Source organism: Bactrocera neohumeralis, chromosome 4 (assembly GCF_024586455.1).
Source record: "Bactrocera neohumeralis isolate Rockhampton chromosome 4, APGP_CSIRO_Bneo_wtdbg2-racon-allhic-juicebox.fasta_v2, whole genome shotgun sequence".
Lineage (NCBI taxonomy): Eukaryota > Metazoa > Arthropoda > Insecta > Diptera > Tephritidae > Bactrocera > Bactrocera neohumeralis.
In genome coordinates, this window is record NC_065921.1 from 76,927,266 (window position 1) to 76,942,083 (window position 14,818).

Here is a 14,818-nt window from a genome sequence, read left to right on the forward strand (position 1 = left end):
GTTTGTGGGCTGGTGGAATCATCGGTACATATATTTTCAAAAATGATGCCGAAGAGAACTTAACCGTCAATGGTTTTAACAAGGCGGCACCACTTCCCACTCATCGCTTCAATCAATGGACTTATAGACGGCACACTACGATGAGCAGATAATTTCACGTTTTGGGCCAGTTGATTGTCCACCAAGATCGTGTGATATCACTGTTAGTCTTTTCCCTGTTGGGATATTTGTATAAAGTCTAAAGTCTATGCGGCCGATCCCGCTTCCATTCAAGCTTTAGAGCAAATATTAAGGAGTGTCATTCGCCAGTTACCAGTCGAAATTATCGGACGAGTCATCGAAAAGGGGACTCAACGGATGGATCATCTGAGACGTAGCAGTGGATAACAAATTTTACCTCTGCTCCTTGTGTATCTTCGACATGATCGGTCGTCCGTCGTTTTTTTCTTTTATTTGTGCACAGGTCGGCCTGTTTTTGGTGGCTTCGTTACTATCAGATATTCCAATATTAAGTGCAATTTGCCGATTCGACAAGTGTTAATTAAAAAAGCGATTTCTTTTTCAATTTCCAGAACAGTTAGCGTTTTTCCTTGGCCATGTCTAAAACTTTTTTAATTATCCAAATGTCAATTTTTGGGTTGGAAATTATTTCCATTTACTCGTTTAATTAAAAAAAGCTGAAAACATTTGCAAAAATGCGTCTCATCAAAAGTCTCTTTATGTACTGGCTTTTCGCAATTATAAAGGCGTCACTAAGACGAGACGAGATCAACGAGTGTGCCATTAAGACTAGAGCAAACTTTGATCACTTAGAATATCGTAGCATAAATACACTTCTTAGCTGCACTTTGCTTTATTTACATAAAGAAATTTCAAAAATTCCACAAATTTTAAGGGTTTTTACCACAAGAAGCTATAGGTTTGAAATTATGTTTTTAGACCGAAGTTGCTAAAAGGATGACTGAATTCAGGTGATTTAAATGTTCAAACGTAATTTTTTCTAATATAATTGTCCCGTGGTAAATACATACAATATTTTTACTAGCTCGTTTGGTAGCCTTAATCGTCAAGTGCGCTATAATATTTTTGAGTTAACTAAGGGGAAAGTCGAAGTATTAATTGGAGCTATAATTATACTTATACTAGGTTAAATAAGTTTCAAACTTTTTAGGGGAAATAGTGAAGGTCTAAAGTCGGTCTGCAACCTCGTTTTCATTGTAAATGATTGGTTTCAACACCAATGGGGACACCATACACTGTTCAGTTTTTCAGTTGAAGAATACTCGAATAATTACCAAAATCTGTAAGCCAAAGGATGAATACTAATAAAACGCCATAAATGAGATTCTCCGGCGCTCTCGTTACGTCATTGCTGTCGTACTCTCCACTCGCGCATTACTCTACTCACAGATATCCGCTAAGACAATGAACTCTTTTTCTCTCAGACACATTTACAAATAATTTTCTGTGAGGTGTTTCCCATCGTTGGTACGCTAACCAAACGTTTCAAGTTCTCCTAGTCAGCCATTCATTACAATTATTTACAGTTATGAGATAAGGTCGTAAGGTTTCTGAAAAAGGTAATAACAGACTATAAATAATGACTAAGAGATTATGTGAGATAAATCCATACGACTTAGAAAAGGCACAAAAGGAAAAGATCGGTTTAAAATCAGTTATGTGGTTAATTAAAATATGCACGACTAAAGTGTATAGATCTAATGACAAATATCTCCTATAATGAATAAACGGTCTGAGTATGTTATAACTAAATAAATAAAACGAATGGGTCTGAGACCAGATCAATTATAAACTGCTACTGTTTTCGCTTCTATTTCATAAATACAATAGTTGACTTTTATTGATTTCGCTGGCAAACCACGGCGCTCATTATCGTTAGATTGCATTCAGAAGAGAACTTGTTGTCGCTTATTATCAAAAAATTCTCTTTTGGAGTCGCTGAATGTGGTCACATGAGTCGCTCATCCATCACCTTGTGCGAAAATTTGAGTCGAACAATTTTTTGCAGTTTCTTCATATCACATTATCATTCTTGTGCACTTCATGTACGCGGCGCACAAACATATTTTTGTTAAGCTATTTTTTTTCCTTTACCCCTTTCTAAAACTAAGCATAAGCGACACGGTCCCTTCGTCTTTCCTCATCGTTTACTCGCCTACAAGAAACTTTTACAGAGAGCTCTCTATAAATTTAAGTTTAAGTTTGTTTATAGCTTAATAAACTTCGACTACTGTCATAAAAAGTGTAAATCCCTTTTAGTTTGACGATTTATGTAAGTGTCATAAATGATATAGAAATATATTTCAGTTACTTATTTTGTTATCTTATTATACAATTTTTAATCGGCTCTTGTCGAAATGACTGCACAGTTTTATTAGGGGAAGGCCATTGATATACATTTTAATATTTAGCAATTACTCATTGTTAAACTCTCGTCGAAACGGGTAAACAATTTCCGGAATGCAATACAAATTCGTATTCGTTATATTTGTGAGACATTATATTGATTCAAATAAGATAATAGTACAAAAATATAAAGAGCCAACGAATTCTAAAGAGCAAAGTTTTTTATCTTATCAGCTGTCATCTGATGGAACGTATAACAAAGGTGCACTCAATTGATAAAAATATATATTGTTAGAAAATACAAGTGTATGTTATATATTGTTTTAAATACATAATGTACGTATCTGCAAAACCAGTAAATGTGGTTTATGTACATTCGCCCAGCGCAAATATTATAAAAACTTCTGCCGACAGTGTGAAAATGGATAAAATCGCATTTAGTGAAATCACATATCTCGAGATCCTTCCGTCTGATTTCAACCAAATCTGATACATGCCAATCACCTGATATTTTTATGTTACAGTTTCTAGTATACAAATCAAGAATTGCCTAAATCGAACCAAAACTGTTCATAGGCACTGAAAATGTGGAGCCAATTCTTACAGCTGACTTTTTACCGAAAATATCTGTCAATGTAGTATGGGATATATAATTGAAATTCAGATAGAACGTCTCTTAGCTCCCATATTCCTAATATAAAGATTTTCGAACTTCCGGATGACTTTATACGAAATACAAGGTCTGTCGCGAAAGAACAGATCTTTTTAAATATAACTGTTTCTGGTGGCGCCACCTATTGGTGGGTATATGAAATAAAAAGTTTGATTTCTTGTTGACATTTCGTAAAAATTTTAAGACAATTGGATAACCACAATCGATGTTAGCGATCAAAAAGTGACAGCAGCTTTTGGTCATCGGTCGTAAAATGCAAAGAGCAAATATTAAATTTTGTTTTAAACTTGGGAAAACGTTTACTGAAACATTTCAAATGTTGAAAAAAGTGTATGGTGATCAGTGCCTATGCCGTAGTAATGTGCATGAGTGGTTTAAGCGATTCCAAGAAGGTCGTGTGGATCTCTGTGACGATCAGAAGTCAGTCGTCTTCCGAAGTCAAAAATAAAGACAATCCTGATTTGTTTTTACGATTCCGAGGGTATTGTACACCGAGAGTTCGTCCCACCTGGCCAAACGATTAATGCTGTATTTTATCTTGGTGTTATGAAGCGTCTTTTGTCACGCATTCGTCGTGCTCGACCACAATACCGTGAGGCAGGGTCCTGGCGCCTGTTGCACGATAATGCGCCGTGTCATCGGTCGACGCCTGTCACTGATTTTTTGACAAAAAACTCAATATTAACCATTAATCACTCACCCTACTCGCCTGATCTGGCACCCTGTGATTTTCACCTATTTGGAAAACTTCATTTGTCCATGAAAGGACCCTGGTTTAAAGACATTTCAGCTATCCAAAAGGCGACGCCCGATATTCTCAAGAGCATTCCGAAAAATGACCTTAAGCACTCATTTGAAATGCTAATTGACCAGGCTAAACGCTGCATCGAAGCACAAGGAAACTACTTTGAATAAAAAAATAATTTTTGAAAAAAATAATAATTTTTTGTTGTTTTTTTTAACAGTCCTGTTTCTTTTGCGACCGACCTTGTATATCGGCCAATATGTGAGTTATCTTAATACAATTTAGAGAGCGTGTTTTTCTGCAGATCTAAAATTTCCTAGAGGGATAGCTGTTAAAGTAAACAAAATATGCGATTGTTCTCTTTAGTTTAGTGAACTCTAGCAACAAAAGTAAACACCGGAACAACATTTGTAAATCAGATACATTTTTTTTTGTGCTATAACGGTCACTTCATTAAGTAAAACAGTACGTACGAGGTCTGTTCTGAAAGTATTGCAAATTTTGTATTTCTTAAGAAAGAGTTTATTTATTCATGAATAACTATTTGGAGCCTTCAAAGTAATCACACCCAGATATATTGCTCAGCTGTCAGCGTTTTTTAGTATCCCCAAAGCGCTTAAAAAAGTAATTTTTTGTGATAATTTTGTGATCCTCCTTCGATGCAGTTTTTATCTCCTCAATCGTAGCGTCCTTTTAGAAAAGAAAAACAGTCACAAAGCGCCTGGTCTGGGGGAATACAGTGGCCATGGCATCATTAATGTGTTGTTTTTGGTCAAATATTCGCGCATAAGCAATGATGAGTGAGCAGGAGCTTTCTCATGGTGCAAATATTGTTTGCAGGATATTTTTTTTCTTACACGAATCTGGTGTTTCTGGCAGATTCCTTCATTTGAATTGCACGTAGCTTACGTTTGACTATTTGGCAAGAACTTATAATGCATGATGGACTCTTAAGAAAACTGCTAGCAAAACCTATTGCCATTCGTCCTAATTTGTCGCATATTTTTCTGTCTTGGCTCATGCGGCAACTTCCATTGGGATGATTGAGCTTTAGTCTCCACGTCTCAAGGATAAACCCCCGATTCGTAAACAGTTATGATCCTCTGGAGTAGATCGGGGTCGAAGCAGACTGAGTCCAACATCTTTTTAGTACTGTCAACGGGAGGCTGTTTTTGGTTGAAAGTGAGCTATTTTAGCGCAAACTTCGACTCATACCCAAAGCTGTGGTTAAAATCAAATGGCACCAGTCAATCGATACGTTTACTTCCTTAGTTTTACTATACACCCCTGTCAAGCATCGGAATGCATTCGTGTATTCACTTTTGTTTTTCACACAAAAATTATACAAATTCCTTGATAAATTTTAAGCAAAACTCGAAGATGTACCAAAATACGTCCTAGCAAAACAGCTGCCAAAAATGAACTAAACATTGCCAATCTTGTCAGCATAAGTAAGGGATATGAGTACCAATATAACGCAACAATACAAGAGCAAATCGAATACACGTTGCCCGAGAAAATTTAAAATTTGTGGTACTTTTTGTACAAACCTCGTATTTGAAGTATGAACAATACTTAGTATACTCCTGGCTCTCTAACATCGGAAGAAGGTTACTGCCGGGTGTGATTTGTCTGACCTACGGCAAAGGTGTTGCATACTTTTCAAAACTATACGAAGAGATGGAACATGGATGAAGCAACATTAGCAGTCTTGAGCCCTACAAGCGAATTATTAGCCACTCCGTCAAAATTTATAGTCCAACCGATCAACTGTTCCAGTGACACAAACTTACCATAGTATAGCTTTTGGTGCTACCATTATGTAATGAAATCGGGCTCTCAATTAACCATATACGTAGATCAAGTGGTTTGAGTCTGTTATATGGTAGAGAATGTATAGAATGAACGGAGCAACGACAACCATTGTAGTGACTAAGCTGAAATAGTGGAGCACATCTCGAACTATCTCCAATATGCTTTAAGAATACTAATTGAAAAATATTGTCTCTACATTTGATCCATTAATCAATGAGTCTTGTAGAGGTATATGTTTCAAGTTCTGATCTCAGGCAATGGTTATGATATCAAGACAGGGAATATCACAGACCGATAAACGTGTAGTACATACCTATAGAATATAGTCCTTTGGAATAATACAAAACGTACCAGACCTTCGAATCAAAAGAGAATAAAAACTTTCCTTTGAACTCTTCAGCTTTATGAAGACTCAGGCCTGACTTACCAGATATACGGTTACATAGTATTTCCGCTACTCTTTGTGCAAGCTGTATGAGTAAAGAAAAAGTAGATAAATCAAATTTCAGTTCCAGTGGAGACGAATTTGCCAACGAACCAACTGAAACTCAATGCAATTTTCTTGGAATACTTAAGCGACAATATAGAGAACTTCGTGCTCAGATTTTTATTAAAAGATTTATAAAATAAAATGAGGAGCATTAAGTACAATTGCTTTCAGACTCTACAACTTCGCATTCACATGTAAAGCTAAAATGCCATCGAACTCATCAGCTCCCAAATCAATATCAGCATAACCCCAGTCGTCCACAACCACCGTTTTACTCGTACATTCTCCATTCACCAGCGCACCAGAGATCACATCACAATAAACACCCGCAGGCAGACAAGTTTGTAAACGCTCCTTCAGATCCCACCCATTGCCATTGAAGGCTATAAAACCACGATTGCCACGACAGAAGGCAATTTGATTATCGTCATTGTCCCACCAATTGGACACTACGGTGCCGCGCACTGCATTCTTGAAGCCCACCATATTATAGATTTGACGCCAGCGATGCTCACACACCCAACCATTAACACAACCGCCATCTTCGTCGAACTGCGGTGAGAGTATTTGCTCATTTTCATCGGCTGGTGGTGCCTGATCACGATCTTGGAAATCAAAAGAGCTCATTACGCGCGTTATGCCGTATGGGTAGGCTAATGCGAATGCGGTAGCCATTTTGTATTGCTTGGCATTCTTATATGTGAGCACATTGCCACCGTCGCGTTGATTATCATGATTATCGACAAAGACGAAAGCGTGTTCCGCGGGTAAGAAACTCCACTCGGGACCCCAGTTGCGCAGCCACTTAAGTTGATTATAACCACGAAAAGCGCCACCTATTTCTTCCGAGAAACGAAATTCCGTCACAGCGCCTAGCGGGCTGTACTCATATTTATCCACAGTTTCGTGACCATGATCGATGACTTCCTGATAGATGAAAGGACGCGCATTGTGTGGGAAGCCATGTGCGATGTTGAGATCGCGTACACGATCATAGATGATCTACAGTACACAATGGTTCAGAGGTATGAGTAGAAAAAAATTAAGTAAATTAAAGCAAAGCATTACCTTCAAATCTTCTGCCGGCATATGCTTGGCGGCATCCACACGGAAACCCGCCACACCTAACTGAATCAAATGATCGAGGAACTCCACGAGACGTTCGCGCACCCATTCACTACTCTGATCCAAATCTTTTAGACTAACTAGTTCACAGTTCTGTATTTGAAAACGGTCATTCCAGTCATAAATATCACAGCTTGGATGAAAGTCTATTTCACCGTAGGGCACAGCAGGGAAATCCTTCGCACTTGGATTGGCAATCGAGCCGCCTGTGCCTTGCACAGTGCCCTCATGTGAGGCGGACATATGATTGAGCAGCACATCGACATAAATACGCACGCCGACGTTGTTGCATCTGCGCACCATATCAGCGAACTCGGCTTCATTGCCGGAACGTGTAACTAGCTTGTAAGAGATCGGTTGATAACGCTCCCACCACGGTCGTCCAGCGATCACTACATTTTCAGCGACGGGCGAGACCTGTGTGCAAAGCGATGGTTCACTATTTGTATATTTTCAGTATTTAGTTCGCGTTTTAAGCTTCTCACCTGCACGCCAGCAAAGCCGCGTGGCGCTAAAAACTCTTCACACTCCTTCGCTATATCCGCCCACTTCCATTCGAAGAGATGTACAATAGTGTTGCGATTACCCCACCAGTGTGGCTCGTGTTGTGCCTCGATTATGCCGCTGAGTAGGAGCAGGATGAGTGCTAAGTGACCCAAAATATTGCTATTCGTCATTTCTGGTAAATTTTAGCTCCGCTATTCATTGACGCTCGGAACTTAAAAATATTATGTGCGCTGCTGGGGATCTCTGCGTTCTTTATAGCTTTGGTTGGAAATATTATACAGCTTATCGTCGCCTTATCAGCTGATAACAGCAGTATTAAACTGCCAATTTCGGTAACATAAATTAGCTTATCAAGAATCAACTGTGATTTCGGTTGCTATAAAACCGTTATTGGTTATAGCTCTCGCACAGCAGAAGTGTGGCTGCATGAGATAAGAACTTCCACTGCCGGTTTGTAAAAAAAGTTTTTATTTAGAATCAAATTTTTTTCAATGGAATTTAGCTTATAATAAGAAGTGATACAATCCTAACAATGGGTGATCCAAGTAGAGGTATTTTTTTTAGTAGCCTTTTTAGGTTAGATCACGCATGCTCGACCATGAATAGATCACGTCCAGCACGTAGTGAAGAAAATATCGCAGCCGAAGCTGAAAGTGTACACGAAGACCGTGGAGAGTTGTGTCAGAACCGTTCGTAGTAACTCGGACTGACGTAATGAAGGACATGGCGAATTTTATGTCGAGATCTTAAATTAAAGCGTACAAAATATAGGGTTTGTCCGGTAAGTAATATGACTAATTTTCTTCCGCCGCGACTGTACTTTGGAGCGTGCTGACTGGATTCAGTAGCGGCGTTCCCAGCTAACGAACGAGTGCCTGGTCAGTTGTCTCCGAGCACCTGGAGAGTCAGGACAAACATTTTCGCGTGACATGTTTCTGCGAGTGGTGCAAGGTGAAAATGCAGTGTTCGTTAGAGCAGAGAAGTGATGTGTTTGGTGGCACCATACCTGGCCAAAGAGGCAACCTTCCGAGTGGCACATGCCGGCGTCTCCTCGCTCAAAAAAGGAAAGAATGAGCAAATATAAAATGAAAACGATGCTCATTGTCTTTTTTGACATCAAATGCAACGCCCACAAGGAATTTGTTCCTCTTGAACAAACCGTCAACGCCAAGTTTTACGTGGAAGTCCTCAAGTGATTCAAACGAAGGGTCAATCGGGTCCGACAACCGACGACCGGACTTATTTTTGTTTCCTTGCCTGAAAAGGCCGATGTAAGGCAAGCATTTTTAAACGACAGCGTGGATCCAAGCAGCATGCACCTCGACTCTCAAAGCCATTACGAAGAATGCCTTCCGTGATGCCTTCAATGCTTGGAAATCGCGCTGGCAGCTCTGTGTCGACGCAGAAGAGCCTATTTTGAAAGCTTTTAAAGAACCTGAAGAGATTCAAGAGCTGCAATTTCATTAAAAAACAACGGTTTGGTGTGGTTTGTTGGCCGGTGGAATCTTTAGTACATATTTCTTCTAAAATGGTGCCGGTAAGAACGTAACTGTCAATGGGGACCGTTAGCACGTCATGATAACCGACTATTTAATGCCTGATATTGAATATCGTGACAAGACGGGCTACTTCGCATCAGTAAATCGATTTAGAGGACACTTAGGTGAGCGGATAATTTCACGTTTTGGGCCGGTCGATTGGCCACCAAGATCGTGTGATCACACCGTTAGACTTTTTCCTGGAGTATATGTAATAGATTTGATATGCAGAAGATTTGTGGTACTTTGCGCATTGACAACGGCGAATACCGAAGCCGATGGAGCGATGAACTGTACGAGATATATGACGTCATTGACGTAGTTGAACGAATGAAGGGACAGCGGCTCTGAGGCTGAGGCTGTGAACTTTCAGATTGTTGGGAATCGTGAATCTAAGAAGGCATACTTTGTATTACCAGTAGTGATACCTTAAAGCCCCTATCGTCAGCTGAATTCAGATAGAGATGTATATTTATTATATATGTAAAATGATATTTTCTTCAATCAGCTTTGATTTTAATATTAAAATTTTTCTGGAAATATTTCAAAAATTGTAAATTTGAACTAAATTATGTTTCACTTATAATTCAAACTTTTAGGAAATATGAAATATTGCTCTTTCCATAGCCACTCTAACGCCGAAGCTTTTCACGAGCTTTTAGCTCCTGCAGATAATACTTTCTGAACACAACCGTTACATAGTAGATAACTTCGACAATGGAGACCATACTGATACCAACAAAGAGACTGAAGGCGCTGCCCAAATTAGCTGAAAATAATATAAAAATGATATATAGAGATTATTGGCATGAGTTAAAACTATAAGGGTAGATACTCGTACTTACAAACTAGAGTCACCATGCTTGAGAGTAGATCACGACGAACACGTAGATATACTTGACTGTTTAAGTATATATGAATGACGGAGTGGTTATCCTGTACACCGGCACTGTAAGTGTAAAATATAAAATTTTATCGATATATATATATTATCGATATACATATATATTTCTCTGAAGTATTGAGTTTCAAAACCAACTATTTCAACTTACTAAAACTCATCCACTGTCGGTATATCAATCTGCAATTCGGCACTCGTCAGCTCCACATTGTACTGGATTGATTCGCACGAATTCGGGCAATAACATTGGTCTTTTCGATAACGTCCCACTAACGCGGCTATAAAGAACAGATACTTACGAATTAATTACAAATTTGTTACTCTCTTCACTCTTTAACGAACACCTACTGAAATTTGCCAACAGGCATGGTATATCCTTGATAGCGCATATACGTTCGTGGGTGTGATTCGTATAGAAGAAATACGTTATGCAGCCGCACATTCTAAGCGTAGTCTCCACACGACATTCCAGCATACAATTATTACCCACATATTTCTCGAAGTGTTTGAGTGGGAATTCATCCGGCAGCACACATTGCCGCTCGTCTATCGACAGTGCTTTAACGGCACGCGAACAGTATGTCTCAAGGGGTCGCACACCAAGGAAAGTCTCCTGCTTAAGTGGTGTAAATTTGATGACAGAATGCGCACTGGGGTAACCTTCATTCTCCGAGAGTAACACTTTAAAACCATCCGAGTAGAGACCCAATTCGCCATAGTCCGAGTCATTGTAGTACAGTATTAGGGAGAGACCATCGAAAAGGCCGGCGTGCGTAGTCTTTGCAGTGTAGTTCAAACTGTGATGTTAGGGAGAGAGTGAGGCAAAAGAAAGATAATTACTAAGATTTTTTTTTACTGAATTTACAACATTCCTCACCCCGGTTGATTGAGGTTGAAGGAACAGCAATAGCCATAATATGTGCGCGATACTTCTATGATTTCGCTGCAATCCACAATTCGCCACATAAAACGGCAGCGAAAGAATATATCTGAACAGTTCCATTGTAGATTTTGCATGAATGTCAGTGTGCTGATATTATTAACGTCGATCAAATTCTGTAGCAATACAATATCTTCGGTGGCATAGGTATAATCATCGCTAATGAAGCCGAAATAGGTTGGCAATACTTCCATTATCATGCTGGTATTTGTGTCGGTTGGGAGCTTGCTGAGAAAAGAGTTTCAAATTTATTAATTTCTTAAGAGAAATATGTTGATAACTATTTAAAAAATTGGAGGAATCTGACAAGCTCAAAATTTTTAATGGTGGATCTATTTCGAAGTTATTGGCTCCATATAATTTTCATCGAAAATACTATTGTAGAAAACTGGGGCTGTGGATTTTCACTTGATTCTCTTGAGGCGAATTTTTCTCCAGTAAAATCATTCGGCCCACACAGAAATAGGTAGTAATCACTTAGTGTCAGATCCGGATTATAAGATGGATGCATAAAACCTTGCTAATCAAACTTTCGAAACTTCTGGCGAATCACTATCGATATGTGCGGCTTAGCGTTACTTGGTGGAACTTAATTCCTTTCCTTTTGACCAAAGCTGGCCGCCTCTGGGCGATTGTTTCTGTTGGAAAGTCCAATTTTGGACACGGTTGAATTGTGGTTACTCATAAGTAAGTAGTAGATAATTTCCTGCAAAACCGACCCCCAAAATACATATTTCTTGGCTTCCCTCGCTTGGCTACCGTTTGCGCCGGCTCATTTCGTTTCGACCACGATCGTTTTCGCTTGACCTTGTCGTAAAAGATCCAGATTTCATCACCAGTTAGCATCCGCTTTAGAAACGGATGGATTTTTTGCGACTAAGCAGCGATTTGCAGATATAAACTCGGTTCATGTGATTTTTTTTCCTTAACTCGTGCGATACCCATATATCATACTTCTTGTTGTATCTATCAAACAGTATTTGGTACAATGTTTTACTCGTGGACAACAGAAAAGTTTATACATGGCTTTCGGTTTGGACGATTTCCACTATCTCATGGATAATTTTTTTGACAATTGGCCTGCCAGACATCAAAATTACCGGAACGGAATCTGTGAATTTACGCATGATTGGCTGTTACAGTATCAGGACTATAAGTGCTAATGACATTTTTAGCCGCCTGGCTTCGGTTTTCGCCGTTCTGTTCTTGTCCTTTTTGCCGGTGTTCATCTTTGACGCGTGCTCAAACAATACAGAGCTAAGAAATTCAAACTCAGAACTGTTTGAGAACTTTTTTTAGTATGAAATCTCAACTTTCTAACGCTATGTAGTTTAACCCGATTGAATTTGTACAACATGAGATACAGATTACTAAAGATAAGCACTGGAAAAATTATGGATTTGTTTTACTATTATTCTTGTAGGAACCTTCATTTGTATCTCGATGGTTTTCGGTTTCAAAAATCATTTTTTACATATTTAATACATTTTATATTTCTAGAAACGCATCAAATTGAGTTTTATGTTTCAAATAATCTTGAGAATTGCGCTCGAGGCGAGCTGGTGCCGTTTTAAACCTTGTTCAGGTAGTCAATAAAAATTTTATGATATTTTTTTGCATTCCCAAAATACAGTTCGTCACCGAAATTTTTACTTGCCGACTGTAGTCTTTTTCCACGCTTTGGAGCGGTTTTGTTTTGTCCAGTCCACTTGGTTGACTGTCTATTCGACTTCGGAGTGAAATGAACCTTCAGTTTTATCTCGATGACGTTAACGGGTTAAATGAGTTTAAGGGGTTTCAAAAAATCGATTTTTTTTATTGTCATATTAAATTTTACATTCCTCTAGAATATTGTCCTAAATTTTCAAATTAATCCGAGTAATAGTTTCGCAGATACAGTCTTGAGAGCTGGTGCGCTCGAGGCGAGCTGGGCTAAGTGTCCCTGTGTGTGTTTTTGAAGTCGGTTGACAAGATTTCTCGAGAATTACAGCCAATTGAAATGAATTGAAAAAAAAAAGGGAAATTTTAAAGTTTTTGTCAAAATGTCTGCCAAAAATCCAACTTTCAGTCTTTTTTTTTCTTCGTCCAAGTTCTAAGCTAAGGTTTTAACTAAAATACTTATTTTTTAACTTTAGATGATTCTGCCAGGAGTTAGCCGACCAACGCGAGTGCATCTTTTTTCCGTGGGGTCACCGGAAATGGCGTCACAATGGCCGAGCTTAAACTTTTTTCCGAACATTCAGAAAAAAGCGTTTTCAAAGTATAAGTAGTAAATAAGTGTACGATCATTCAAACATTAGTAATAAAATTAAAAAATTAAGAGAAATTAGTATTTTATTTATAATAGCTACTCACAGCGTTCCGATATAACTTTTTGCCTTTTGTATGTTGTAAAGTGTCTCCGTACATATAGTTACGGCGGGAAAAATAAGACTATCAATTGGAGCATGATCTTTTTCAACATTCATGCGTGTGGGATTGCTACGGTAACTCATATAAAATGTATAGACCATTGATATTGCACAGATAAACATGATCAGCGTGATGAGCAGCCAGATGAAACAAAAGAGAGTTTCAATAAATTTTGCGAGTAAAAACATGAAAAAGCTAGTTGATGATCAAATGGAGAAATCCAATTAAACAATTTTAATTTTTCTTCGTCCATAGCTGAGGTATGCTCAGCCGCTCAGGGTCAGCCTTGGGACCCACGAACCCTTTTAACTTTAGATGAAAGAAAAGTGTTTAATCTTTTTTAACGAAATGTATCACAAGGCGCTGTCTATTGCTGCCGATTTCAGAAAAAAGCGTTTTCAAAGTACTATAAGCTGGAGAAAAAGGTACGATCATTCTTTCGGTGTGAAGTGCTTGCTTAGTATTTTAGTTATAGCAGCATGGCGCAGCTTTCGTCTTTTTGCCTTTTGTAGTGAGGTAATTGTGTGCGTAGCTTTCAACATTAATGCGGTGAGGTGAAGTTAACTACGTGCAGGATAGTTCTAGTATGGGATAAAAGCTCCATGTTGACGTATGGTGAGGTAAATGATGTAAAACCGTGTTGAACAAAAATTTTTAAGAAGTGGTGAAATCACGAAATGTATTAAAATTGTGAATTTTAAATTTAGCAAACGAAATTTTTTGAATAAATCTTTTTGGAACCTTCCCAGTACTCATGGGAGTGCTTAAAATGCGAGAACTCCAAAAAATCATACATATGTAATTATATCATTAATATCATGTGATACGTACCGCACGATTTTGTTGGTCTCTCTGTCTTGTGTATACTTCAAGCCATGTATACTGCTTGAGGCACAAAAAGCTAACCAAGTGCTCTTGAGTGCTGCATAAACAGCTGATTGCTCTTTATTCTTCACTTTGACCTGAGCCATTTTGCTAAAATATAATAATTATAAAATTAAAAACATTAAAAATTGTGATAAATGTTCTAATGAATAAAGAAATTATATAAGAAGTAATGCTAATTTATGGTACAGCTCATATGATACTCTTACACGTACCCGTCTTCTATGTCAAGTTCCTTTAAATGACTAGGTAAATAGGTAATAGAGAATTGGCTTAATATTAGGAAAAATTGATTTTTGATTGGAAAATTAAACAGTTACCAGGAGTTTTAACCAAATGTTAAAAAAAAATAATGAGCTTTCGAAGAAATTACAAGTATGTATATGTTCTCAAGAGACATTTTATAATCAGTATACATAT

General features: G+C 38.2%; 2 protein-coding genes across 2 annotated transcripts; both read right to left on the reverse strand.

Annotated features, from left to right (window-relative positions):
• Positions 1–6,184: 6,184 nt before the first annotated feature.
• On the reverse strand, positions 6,185–7,924 carry LOC126756150 (alpha-amylase-related protein-like). Its single transcript, XM_050469002.1, has 3 exons — positions 7,701–7,924; positions 7,159–7,632; positions 6,185–7,092 (listed from the first exon to the last, which is right to left on the reverse strand). The coding sequence occupies exons 1-3, from the start codon at positions 7,890–7,892 to the stop codon at positions 6,265–6,267; spliced, it is 1,494 nt and encodes a 497-aa protein (XP_050324959.1). The 5' UTR covers positions 7,893–7,924; the 3' UTR covers positions 6,185–6,264.
• A 1,903-nt stretch (positions 7,925–9,827) lies between these two features.
• Positions 9,828–14,484, reverse strand: LOC126756161 (sodium channel protein Nach). Its single transcript, XM_050469016.1, has 7 exons — positions 14,346–14,484; positions 13,457–13,664; positions 11,039–11,329; positions 10,510–10,958; positions 10,313–10,439; positions 10,106–10,209; positions 9,828–10,029 (listed from the first exon to the last, which is right to left on the reverse strand). The coding sequence occupies exons 1-7, from the start codon at positions 14,482–14,484 to the stop codon at positions 9,893–9,895; spliced, it is 1,455 nt and encodes a 484-aa protein (XP_050324973.1). The 3' UTR covers positions 9,828–9,892.
• Positions 14,485–14,818: the final 334 nt, after the last annotated feature.

Bases quoted from the DNA above. Each gene is read 5' to 3' on its own strand.
- LOC126756150 (XM_050469002.1), bottom strand. From the start codon at position 7,892: ATGACGAATAGCAATATTTTGGGTCACTTAGCACTCATCCTGCTCCTA. The intron at 7,633-7,700 runs GTGAGAAGCTTA...CTTTGCACACAG, and splicing joins GCGGCTTTGCTGGCGTGCAG to GTCTCGCCCGTCGCTGAAAA. The intron at 7,093-7,158 runs GTAATGCTTTGC...TGTGTACTGTAG, and splicing joins TGCCGGCAGAAGATTTGAAG to ATCATCTATGATCGTGTACG.
- LOC126756161 (XM_050469016.1), bottom strand. From the start codon at position 14,484: ATGGCTCAGGTCAAAGTGAAGAATAAAGAGCAATCAGCTGTTTATGCA. The intron at 13,665-14,345 runs GGTACGTATCAC...AAACTCTCTTTT, and splicing joins AGAGACCAACAAAATCGTGC to GTTTCATCTGGCTGCTCATC. The intron at 10,210-10,312 runs GTAAGTTGAAAT...TTACACTTACAG, and splicing joins CCGACAGTGGATGAGTTTTA to TGCCGGTGTACAGGATAACC.